The sequence below is a fragment of the Micropterus dolomieu genome, linkage group LG01, assembly GCF_021292245.1.
Source record: "Micropterus dolomieu isolate WLL.071019.BEF.003 ecotype Adirondacks linkage group LG01, ASM2129224v1, whole genome shotgun sequence".
In the NCBI taxonomy this organism is placed as follows: domain Eukaryota; kingdom Metazoa; phylum Chordata; class Actinopteri; order Centrarchiformes; family Centrarchidae; genus Micropterus; species Micropterus dolomieu.
In genome coordinates this window covers 37,378,154-37,389,917 of record NC_060150.1, presented here as the reverse complement: position 1 = coordinate 37,389,917, position 11,764 = coordinate 37,378,154, and the positions used below count along the sequence as shown (strand labels likewise).

At 39.3% G+C, this 11,764-nt stretch overlaps 1 protein-coding gene across 2 annotated transcripts; it reads left to right on the top strand.

Annotated features, from left to right (window-relative positions):
* The first annotated feature begins 162 nt into the window (after positions 1-162).
* Positions 163-10,390, top strand: stx3a (syntaxin 3A). Of its 2 annotated transcripts, XM_046068798.1 has the most exons (10): positions 163-244; positions 413-512; positions 1,015-1,089; positions 1,240-1,310; positions 1,517-1,625; positions 1,708-1,781; positions 3,297-3,431; positions 5,317-5,427; positions 7,178-7,297; positions 8,052-10,390. In XM_046068798.1, exons 1-9 carry the CDS (start codon positions 224-226, stop codon positions 7,265-7,267), a joined length of 786 nt encoding a protein of 261 aa, XP_045924754.1. In that variant the 5' UTR covers positions 163-223; the 3' UTR covers positions 7,268-7,297; positions 8,052-10,390. The 2 variants fall into 2 exon arrangements, with proteins under 2 accessions (XP_045924754.1, XP_045924763.1); XM_046068807.1 differs by lacking the exon at positions 7,178-7,297.
* Positions 10,391-11,764: the final 1,374 nt, after the last annotated feature.

Genomic DNA, 11,764 nt, shown 5'->3' with positions numbered 1-11,764 from the left:
TTTGACAAAGTCAGGGAGCCAGAACCCGCAGGTTGCAGACTCCTGACCTAAACAAGTCAGTAGTTGCTGGTTATTGTATATATATGTTATAGCCTTCACACTAATCTCTCTGGCCAGCTGGGACTCTGCTAGCACTACTCTGATACGTCCTTTACTTTTATCCTGTTAGACGTGTGATCAAGATGATGACGACGTGGAGATTGCTGTGGATAACGCAGCCTTTATGGATGAGTTCTTCTGTCAGGTCAGTGTCACTATAAGTGCATTATTGTGTGGTGGCTTTTACTACTTCACTTGTATTTATGAGGGAATGCGTGTTTGTAAATGTCTTACTTTATGTCATTTGCATACGTTTGAGGTTTAAGGTGTGTGTGTGTGTGTGTGTGTGTGTGTGTGTGTGTGTGTGTTTCAGATTGAGGACATCAGGAACAGTATCGATAAAATTGATAACAACGTGGCTGAGGTCAAAAAGCTTTACTCGGTCATCTTGTCTGCCCCCACATCAGATCAAAGTAAGATACCTTGCCACAATTCCCATTTCTTCCTGTACCTGCCCTTTGTTCTTCTGCAAAATGTATTCATCAAACCCTTCTCACTTAGAATCATATTAAGGATGGTTTTCTCACCTATCCATAACTCCTTACTAATGTTTCTCCTTTACAAGCTGCAGTTGCTTGCATTTTTTGTGTCCCAAACTAAATTAAATCTGACTTTTGCAATCAGAAACTCAAAAAACAAAGCCACACTTAAAAGTGAATCCTTAATATACGTTTTGTTATACAACGTGACTTTCTTAAAGCAGCATCATGAACATGTCAATTAATACAGCTTCACTGGTTTGACAATTTAAGAGAGGCCAGCATTGCGAAATACGGCTGATCTTTCCACAGCATCATTTAATTGTTAAATTGATTTGAGAACATTGTCAGTTTATTTGTACTTGCAGCAAGCGTGACTCTCTCACCACACTGCTAATGTTTGCTGTTTTACTGCTACACTTCTCTTAATTCCCAGAAACACAGGATGACTTGGAGGCAATCACCAATGACATAAAGAAGATGGCAAACAATGCAAGAAACAAACTCAAGAGTGAGTCTGCCTACAACGCATGCATGCACGCACGCACGCACACACCAACACAGACCTTGTCAGTGAGAATAATGGGGATGTTTATGTGGGTTTAATGATAATGAAGAATTAAACAATGATGACAAATCAGTCATTTGGATTGCTTCCTAGCCATCGAGAGAAATCTGGAGTCAGAAGAGCAGGAGAGGGTGTCGGCTGACATGCGGATACGTAAATCACAGGTAAATGATGTCTGTCTGAAGTTAGTCTCATAGGAAACCTTTTGTTTTGCAGAATGTGAACACTATGTACTGCATGTTGCGACTTACTAGTTAATATTCTGCAGGATCTGAGATCTTCTAATTTTTGTCAAATTCAATGTTCTGAATATATCATTTATATGAAGATTACTTCTATGCTAATTACCTTTCCCCTGTTGTCTCAACAGCATGCAGTGCTGTCCAGGAAGTTTGTGGAGGTAATGACAAAGTATAATGAAGCCCAGGTGGACTTCAGGGAGAGGAGTAAAGGACGTATTCAGAGACAGCTAGAGATCAGTGAGTGTTTCCCACATACATGGCCATGAAGTCATGTGATGGTCCTACAGCCGTCTTTGTCATTAACTTTTTCTCTTTGCAGCTGGAAAAGCAACAACAGACGATGAACTGGAGGAGATGCTGGAAAGCGGCAATGCTGCTGTGTTTACTGCAGGGGTGAGTGTGTGTTTGTGCATTTCTTCTATTTTCAGCAGTAAGCTAACATCAACTTGAAACTGATAATGATGTGGTTGAAATGTTAATTTGGCAGTTGCTCAGTAAAACTCAAAACAGCTTGCATCAGCTGGTTAAAGATTAGCTTGTGACTTGGGCCTGTTTACCTCTTTTGTATCAGCCAATGGGTAAAAAAAAAAGACAAAGAGTCGTGCATGAAGGAACATAACTCACCCCTGGAAAATGTAGGGAATGGCAAAGGATGTAGCCTAAGGTGGTATGACATCAACTATGGCAAGTGCGCTAGGACCAAACTCACAATTGTAAAGGTGGCTTGACAACAATAAGAACAGTGAAAACAGAAAACAATAGGCTTTCCAAAACAAAGACTGGGGACAGATAAAGACCAGGAAAGCTGCATTGTTATCCAGACAAATGAGACCACATCAAATGCTCAAAGACTGCCTGTTTAAATGATGCCTCACGACAGAGAGTGCTGTATTGTGTTGTTTTTGAGCAGCTTGAAACAACTGAGAAAAATAAGCACCGGCACCAAAGCCTGGCTATGCCTACTTTGCTGAGGAGGTAGTTTGGGAAGAATTTCTTGCTCAAGGACACATGACTCAACTTGACATTAACAGATATGAAAGTGTTGAGTTTTTGAACAGCATTGAGTGCTATAATAAAATCAAATTAGGGAGTGAACCCTAAAAATGTTTGCAATGCAACCATTATTTTCTTTTTAATGATAATATATTTATTTTCTCATATGAACAAACTATAAAAAACAGAATCCAAGCTGCATAGCACACATTCTAAGTCAAACATTACATAAACGCTAACAGTAGCACAGTGATTAATTAACATGTTTTGCATACAAGAATTTAATCTACACATTTAAACATTTCGTTGGGTTTAGTGATCTGAAGTGGGAGCCTACTAGACGGTTGGTGTTCCCCTGTTTAATATATAGTAAATGGACTGCAGGTGTTTTAGAACTTTACACATATGCTCACATATCACTGGTGGCAAGAAACCATGCAGTACAATGGCCCTGACCATGGGGAGCAACTTGAGTTCACTGTCTTGTTTAAGGACACTTTGACATGTGGACAAAAGGAGCCGGGAGTTGAACCACCAACCCTGTAGTTATTGGATTCTACCTACTGAGCCACAGCCACCATTTATAACATTTATATCTTAAATGTTTCTTGGTCAGTGAGCTCAGACTGGCTGCCAGCTTATATAAAATTAACTGTCTTTTTTTTTTTGCAGTGACACCATTCTTTCGGGGAATTGTGTATATTTATCGGTATACCTATGAGATGCGCTCGTTTTCACTTCCTGCTGTTGTAGTTAGCATGGCTGTTCTGCCAAGATGCTAAACTAAACCAGATCATGGCCAGTCTCTGCCACGCTGATCAGAAGAGTTAAAGCTGACACACTAAATATGACCCAGGGATGTTTCTTTGTCTGCACTGTTCCTGAATGGTAACAGTAAAGCTCTCCTCTCCATAGATCGTGGACTCTGGGATCTCTAAACAAGCCCTGAGTGAGATTGAAGCCAGGCACAAAGACATCGTCCGTCTGGAAAGTAGCATCAAGGAGCTGCACGATATGTTTGTAGACATCGCCATGCTGGTGGAGAGCCAGGTACAGTCCTCTACATCCACCTGCCCACCATATCATCCAAACGTCAATTGCTTCCGGAGCTTCTCCTTTGTTTCATTCATTTATTCACTCTTTGCATTCATTCTTAACCTTTCCTGGCTTTGTGTTCAACTCTTTTTTCCCCCCTCCTACTTATTTGTCATCTTGTCTCTGCTGTGGTCTGACTATCAATCTGCATCTGTCTCTGTTTCCTCTTTTCCAGCTCCATGCCTTTTTTTCTCTCTTTACCCTCCTCTGCCACTGCCACCTCCATCTCATCACCCAACATTGATGGAAAAACTCACGAATGCGAATTTAGTAAGATGCACTAATAAAGCGTCATTGTACACATCAGAGCAGACTTCACATTAGAATGAATACAAACACATATTGTTGATCAGTCAGTCGCTGTATGTATGTATATGCGTACGTGAGTCTAACCACATATTTCTTGCCGCTTGCACCATGCTTTCTGAGGGAAAGGCTTCTTTGAGGTAAGGGCCACACTACTGCTGTTTGTGTTGTGTGATTTGTTTTCCCAGGAAACTTGTTTTTTATTTCTGTTTTTTTGTTTGAAAAAGTTTGTTTCAAAAAGAAATTCAGCACTAACATAAATATGAATGATTTAGTTACATTTCAGTCTCAGTGGAGGAATATAATCACCATAAACTGCAAAAAAGTGATCTGTGAATTTCTGATACATCTGAAACCAGGAGCCTATGCTACAAAGCAAGTTCACCATAACCAGGACATCCTTTTGTTATCTGGCTTCACTAACTGTAGCAATTGCGATCAGGAAAGGTGGTTTACATGAAGTTGGTTCATAACTTTGTAAGTCAACCCAGATTTTTGCTGCTAATTATTGTGAACTGTCCCTGTCAAATAAACAAATAATTGAAATAAAATGAAAATATGACCAACCGCAAACATGGACAAGTCTACTGACAGCAGAGAGTCATATTTTACAAAAGCAAAAGAGTTAACAGCCATATAAAATGAATGTGTTGCTTTGTGTTCTTACAGCGTGTATGAAGACTTTAGCCGTATTCTTTCAGCTCAGCTTTCAACTCACTTTCAAGAACTTCTCCTCACTTCAAAAATCTGATTTTTTTTATTTAACACACTGAAATGTTCCAAACATTGTTCTAAATAAGCTTCATAAAGCAAGAATTGAAAAAACTATTCATGCTGTAAAAAGTGCTCCAATAGTGGTCAGAAGACTCAACATTTACTGAAAACTCACATGTGCACAAATAGCAAAAAGTGGAGCGCTACAAGACCAATGTCTATAATATATAAGAAAGAAATGTAACCTAATGTTATAATAAACAAATTCAAAAATTTAACTTAATTTGAATAACAAACAATATGCATAATATATAACATAAAAATAAAAAGGAAACCATTTCTTTTAACAGCTGCGACAAGAAGTGTGAAATGTTAGTAAGCTTACTTTCATGTGTTAAAACTGCAAGTACAAGTCTGTAGTGCTTCAGTCTCTGTTGTAGGATGATATCTGTATACAAAACCATCGATACATCGTCACAGCATACATCAAAATAGCCTATAAAAGTGTGCGGAATCTGTAATTTTGACTGGTGAACTGATTGGTCAGTAGGCTGTGTGTTTTTATAGAGTTGATTTGTCTTAAACATAACCTGATACGAACATAGTTAGCCATTCAGCGTAAGTTTCCATGTCTATGTACCCCGGTAAGAAGTGAACCACTGTCGTAGGACTAAAAACCCAGGGTCACTAAGCTCGAAAGTGCTTTGTAGTACAGGCCCCAGATGTATTACTGAATGTGTTTCAACTATTTTAAACTTTTCCTCTGCGGGTTATGTGTTGCTCTTTGTCTTACTGATTGTTGTGTTGTGTTCTTTTTCAGGGTGACATAGTAAACAATATAGAGCAGAATGTATCCAAGTCAGTGGACCACATAACAGTGGCTAAGGAACAGACCAAAAAAGCTGTAAGGTACCAGACCAAAGCACGAAAGGTAATATCATTTAGCGAACTGCTGTACCAGTGTGCTTGTGACCTCTTCCTCCTGTTTTTATTCTGCTTATTTTCCACACACAGTTCCACTTTTTTTTGCACTGTTTGACATGTTAAACCACACAGTGTGCATACAGCTCACACTCCCTCACCCTGCAGACACAATCTCACAAACAACTGTTGAATTCTGTGTGCTTTGCTTTTTGTTTTTTTTCTCTCTCTCTCTCTCTCTCTCTCTCTTATGCTTTTCGTCACCTGACACCATGCCCCATGTTAGGGTGGGATGATTGAAAGGATTGAGAGCAACATGGACCAGTCAGTGGGCTTTGTGGAACGGGCCGTAGCGGACACTAAGAAAGCTGCAAAGTTTCAGCAAGAGGCTCGCCGTGTGAGTGGCTACAGTCAGGAAGGGGCGGCCCGGTTTCCCAAAAGCAGCAGAAATTGTTTTTATTTTATCATTTACAATAGAACAATCCTAAGGATGTTTTAGTTTACTTTAACAGGCAGTACAAAGAAGAGATAGTCCAATGAAATGGAATAAATTGGATGCCAAAGGATAAAGGTTAAGTCAGATACAAGTTCGCAAGCCTGGCCTTGTATTAGAATATGATTAAATAATACAATCCATTTGGCTCAATTTTTGCTGCACTGCAATGTGGCGTAATTTGGTAGTCGGCCAATCAAACATATGCAAGCACACGTTTCTGGTTGTTTAATTTGCAACATAAACGCTGTGTTGCTATTGTTCACTTTGTGGTCATTCCAAAGAAAGATAAAATGATTATGGTGATTGTGTTGAAGAGTTATAATATTCAGTTCCACTGTGCAGTGTTTTATCATATAAATAGCTTCATGGATCTGTTATTCACCCAAGCTAAAACAACACATCTCCACCTGTGTAGCCCCTTGTGTTTTTGTCTAAATGTCAAGGTAGTTTATGAAAGGTAGAAGGAACTGGAATTCCTCTTTAACACAAAGATGCTCTTGGGAAACCTGCCTGACAACATGAAGACAATCCCTACTATGAAGACCCTTATCCTCACATGTGATGACCCCTAACCCTCCCACCTGCTCTGCTCCTGAGCATCCACCACCCTGTGGGCTGTGGACCCCCTGTGCTTTGACCTGACCAGCACCAAGACCACCCACCCAAACCCCCGTCCTACTTACACACACAGACACACACATTCACTCACAGCTTCAACTCTTTCTCTGTCCTTTCTTCTCAACTTGCAAAAGCTTTAACTTTGTGTTTACAGGCTCATGATTGCTGCATCATTATTTGTTTTTGTCTGTGTAGTGTTAAAAACGGCTTCTTAGCTTCAGGCTCATGACTGCTGCATCATTATTTGTTTTTGTCTGTGTAGTGTAAAAAACGGCTTCTTAGCTTCAGGCTCATGACTGCTGCATCATTATTTGTTTTTCTGTGTTCTGTAAAAAACGGCTTCTTAGCTTCAGGCTTGTTACCGCATGTGTGAGAAGAAAACCTTTGCATTGACAGGTTAACATAAAGTCAACAGTGTTGTACCAATACAAAACTGGTTTATCAGACTTCAGCAAGATTGATGCACAGAGTTTGTGCAGTTACCAAGCTACTAAGAGAATTCTTGTTATTTGATACGGCCGTTGTTGCCACATACTGTACTGTACATATTCCCTTATACAAATACTACGTAACATACAGTAGTAGAGTCTATAATTGTCGGTCCTAACTCCTGATGGTACTGTGTGTACTTGGTTGTTCCCAACAGAAAATGGTGATAATAGTGGTGGTTGTGCTGGTCTTGCTGGCCATACTAGCTCTCATAATCGGGTTGTCAGTGGGATTGAAGCGAAGCTGATGAAATATTTGAATAAGAGAAGAGCTAAGGGTGAGTAAGAGCAAATAACCTCTCTTGAGCCACAATGGGTGTGGGTAAGAAGCTTGCTTTGGAAAAGGGTTTGCTCTTTTCCCTCAGGCTCTCTATGTGTGTATTTTCTTTCTATCCAAAGGGCTTACTTGAGGTGTGTGTTTGTGTGTATTTGAAGTGCCTGTGTGTGTGTGTGTGTGTGTGTGTGTGTGTGTGTGTGTGTTTTCTTCTACTTTGCAGCACTTGCCTCTGGTTACCGCTGAACTAGGGCTGGACAATAAAACAATAATTATCACAATATAATTTTTTTCAATAACAATATAACAAATGTTCAATAAATGTTTGATTTTATTCACTTGAATCATACATGAAATAGAACTTACTTTTTCTATGAAGATATTTATTTTGTTGAGGAAAAAGGACTTTTTTTTTGTTGTTGTTTTGAATGTTTTACCTCAGATTTGTGAAGTGATCAACTGTGGCCTCAAGTGTTGACCATAAAGAAGAGTTTAAACCACAACTAAACATCAGGTTATTTCAACTTTCACTCAGGAGAAAAAAAATCAACCTTTAAAATAATGATGTGATATTTATTGTGATAATTATTTTGGCCATATCGTCAAGCCCTACGCTGAACAAACAAAGCAGTGTTAGCGGAGGATTAGTCGCACACTGTTTAAGCCGGTGTTTGGTCAATGGGCTCACTTCAGTGCTCATGTTCCCCGTGATTAACGCTATTCTCCCTTCATCTCCCTCTGTTTCTCCCTCTCTGTAGAAGATGATCATAATTGGTGCGGTCTGTGCTGTGGTTGTTGTCATCCTCCTCATCATCATCCTCACCCAGACACTATAGCAGGACCGCCGTGTGGTCAGTTTATTCATCATCCACTCCATCCTATCCTCCATCTGCTGCTCTGCCAAAGGAAAAACTGATAGCGATCACTCCATATGGATATAATATTTAACCTGCAGATGTACACCTCATCATTTAAAAAAAAATAAATAACTGAAAGACAAGTGCTACATGTGACCTCTGGGGGGAAAAAGAAGACCTACAAGACATGGGATAATTCTAAAAACGCTTTGACCTTTTATCCAATGAGAACGGTCCGTCCTGTCCGGTGAGTGTCTGTTTGACTCTCTCCAGTGGTTTTGACAGTTTGAGGATGCTCTGCTGCAAATGAGGAAATGAGACTGAAGCTGACACGACGTATAATACCTGTTGTATCGCTGCGAAAGGGGAAAGGGAATAGAAAAATAACCGATCAAAGCGTCACTCCAGTTCACTAAACATTTCATTGTTCAACATCCGATGCCAAAGAATCAACCTGGAAGTGTTTGTCATCTGATATGTATTTTCCAGGAAGTCCTTGTGAAGCTTTATAGAAGCACATCACCCCCCACGTATCTTTAGTTTTTGCCTTTGAGCCATGACACATTTTGTGATTGAAAAGCTAGCTACTGTATGCTCACTGTAGTGGGGTTCTGTTGGTTTTGGGGAGTTCCAGTACTTTCACATTTCACAGTACGTCTCTGTAATTAAGCTCAGATGATCATGTAATAGATATTTTAATTTTACTATTTACTATTTTGTGTGTTTTCTATCTAGCCCTGAATATGGCTCAGTTCTTAAACCTGAAGAGGATCAGTGTGCTCACCTATGATTCTTCAGTTTAGAGAGCCCAGTGGTTCGGATTGATTTTAAATGTGAAGGATGGTGCTCATGGAAACGCATTTCATGGACCTTAGATAAGCAAAGAAGACAGGCTATGGGGATAAACATGCGTTCCGTGCTTGATGATTTATGTAAACACTGCAACTGGGAGAAATGCATGAGAATGTTTGTTTTGTACCTTTACTAACCTGTTAAAATGTTTACCATCTTGACCTTTTACATCTATAGACATGATTGTCTCCCTTGTTAAAATGCTGTAAAAGCATAACGTTTTAATGCCAAAGGGTTTGAAAAGACACTGGTAGTAGCATTTTTATTTATTTACTTTTTGGTGACGTGTAGAAGTCACACATATAGGATGTAGGAGGTGAAAATGGACTCTAACACACAATAAGGTTTTCCCGACTGGTGGCTCTCCTGGCATATTTTGGGTCACAATATTTCTATTGTAAACATTCAACTTGGTTGCCAATTTATTAGGTACAGCTATCTGCAGCCCTGTAATACGTCCTCTGTTCATGAAGGTTAGCTTTTGCGTAAACAGCTTAAGAGATATGCTGGGTAAACTTAATGGGGACAGTAGTTTGTGGTGCTTTTGAATTGTATCATAACTGTATTGCATTATACTTAAGAGGTGTGTCTAATATTTAGTCTAGCCTCGTTGATGTAAACTGGGTGAAGAAAATATTAGAAACACCTGTCAGTACAAGAGTTTAGAGTTCAGCAGCACTGTTAAGTACAACCTCCAAAAAGCTCTTGAAGTCAAAAACACGCATCTGAAACAGTTCCAACTAAAACTGAACACAATAACCTTCATGTTTTTTATAGTCTTCGTACTAAAACCAAATGAAGTTAGGAGTTACTGTAGGGCTGTTGTGTTAGTCTAAATTCATTTTAACTAGCTGTACCTAATATATGGGCAACTTAAGTTTACTTCTGATAGGTCACCATCATTTCATTTGGCCTTTTCTTCTTGGTAGAGTGAAAGCGTTAAACGGGCAAGTGTATTGAACTTCGGTGCACAAGTTGTCACCCAGTGGCTTTAATGTGACAATTAAAGCAGGTGATTCCAGCTGTGAATACAAGGATAATCAATAATAAACAGCGATTGACCACATCTAGGTGTTTTCTAGTGTCAAGAAATAATTGTCATTTGCATTATTATATGGGCCACCATTACTCTGTTCGACCAGATTGTTAATGGTGCCTTTCATTCTGGTTTTGCGGGGAGCACTTGAAAGTGAGAGGCCCAAACAGGCGGTCTGCCCTTTTGGCTTCTGTCCACCAAATGTTCAATCCCAATGCTTCCATTCAATCCTTTTTCTTTATGCCACTAACGGATGCATCAACACGGACTGCAATAACTGAAGCTGTTGTACCCGGTCTTAAATTAAGGTTCCAGTGATTTTAATGGAAATTAAAGATTTTATGTTTTTTAATGACTGGTTGAGTGTTTCCTTGCGATCTCATGCATGTCTGCCCTGCCGCCCTTATGAGAGTGACAGGGTGGAAATATGTAACTGATTTTTTTCCTCACACCTTTTGTTGACCGCATGTTATGGGAGAGCTGTGTGGATGTTTTTTTATGCGTTGGTAGTAACTGTTGTCAGCAGATTGTTGGAACAGCATGTTAACCACTGACTGTTGCAAAGTACAGTTTTTCAAGATTGGTGCACAAATGTCAAAGAGGAGGTAAGATTGTTCTTTTTTTTATCTCTTTACACACACACAAACAAACACACTCTAACCTCTGTCACCCTTTTTTCTCCTTTTAACTCAGTCACTCCTTACATAAATGTCATCAAATTGTGCTTGGCTGCGTTTGTGTGTAGACTCGTGAATTAAAGCCTGATTCCAGTGACAGATGTTGTCTGACAACTTTGTATTTCTGATTAAATCTACAGAAAAAGATGATGATCACATTGTGCTGTGCCATCATTGGAATTGTTGTGTTCTCCTATCTCTATAGCTTCTTCTCATAAAAGGTTTTACACAGGTAAAAGACATGTAACAGCCTGTAACACTTCTGTTCTTTCTCACTTCATGTTGAATTAATGTCCCTTTTTTGTCTTTGTTTCTAGGAAAGAGGGTTTCAAGAAAAAGATTTCCTGAAGAGGTCCCCTTATTTTTACCCTGCCCATTATCTAAATCTGTTTTTAAATCTTATAAAGTATAAAAAATAAATATAAATTGAACCATATCAGTCCCATGCACTTACCCTTCTATTAATCATTTGAATTTAAATTATGTTTTTGCTGTATGAAGTGTTTGAAAAACGTGTTATAGCCTAAATGTAGATTTTTCTCGGTCTGCCTGTTCACAGCCAGATGGTTTTGTGTGTGACTTAAGTAACTGTGGACCAATCTGGTCGGCTGTAGTCTACTGCCTCCTCGTGGAGGGGAGATATAGAGAAATTACAATTATCTGGAAAATATTTCCAAGGATTCATTTATACTTAAAGTTAAAAGATGATGTTAGTGCTGTCTAGGCTCCAAACGTCCTATCATGCACAGACACATGAGTATGCTCTTGTCAAAAAATATCCACTGAAGTAGCATTTTCTGACTTGTCATAATCTTAATAAACTGTGGTTGATTTTGTTGTGTGTGCTGTCTATATGTGTCTGTGCAGCTGAAATGCTTGTACTGATAGTCTTTTCTGTAACAGCGGCTGTCGCTGTGCTCACTGGCTGTGTGTCAACCCAGTAAAGCCTGTTATGTAATAAAAGATTTCTGTGCGTTGTACCAAGTGTTGGTGTATGCTTCGCTTCCTGCGTCGGGAGGTTTAAACATGGCTCCGCTGTTAGGATGGAG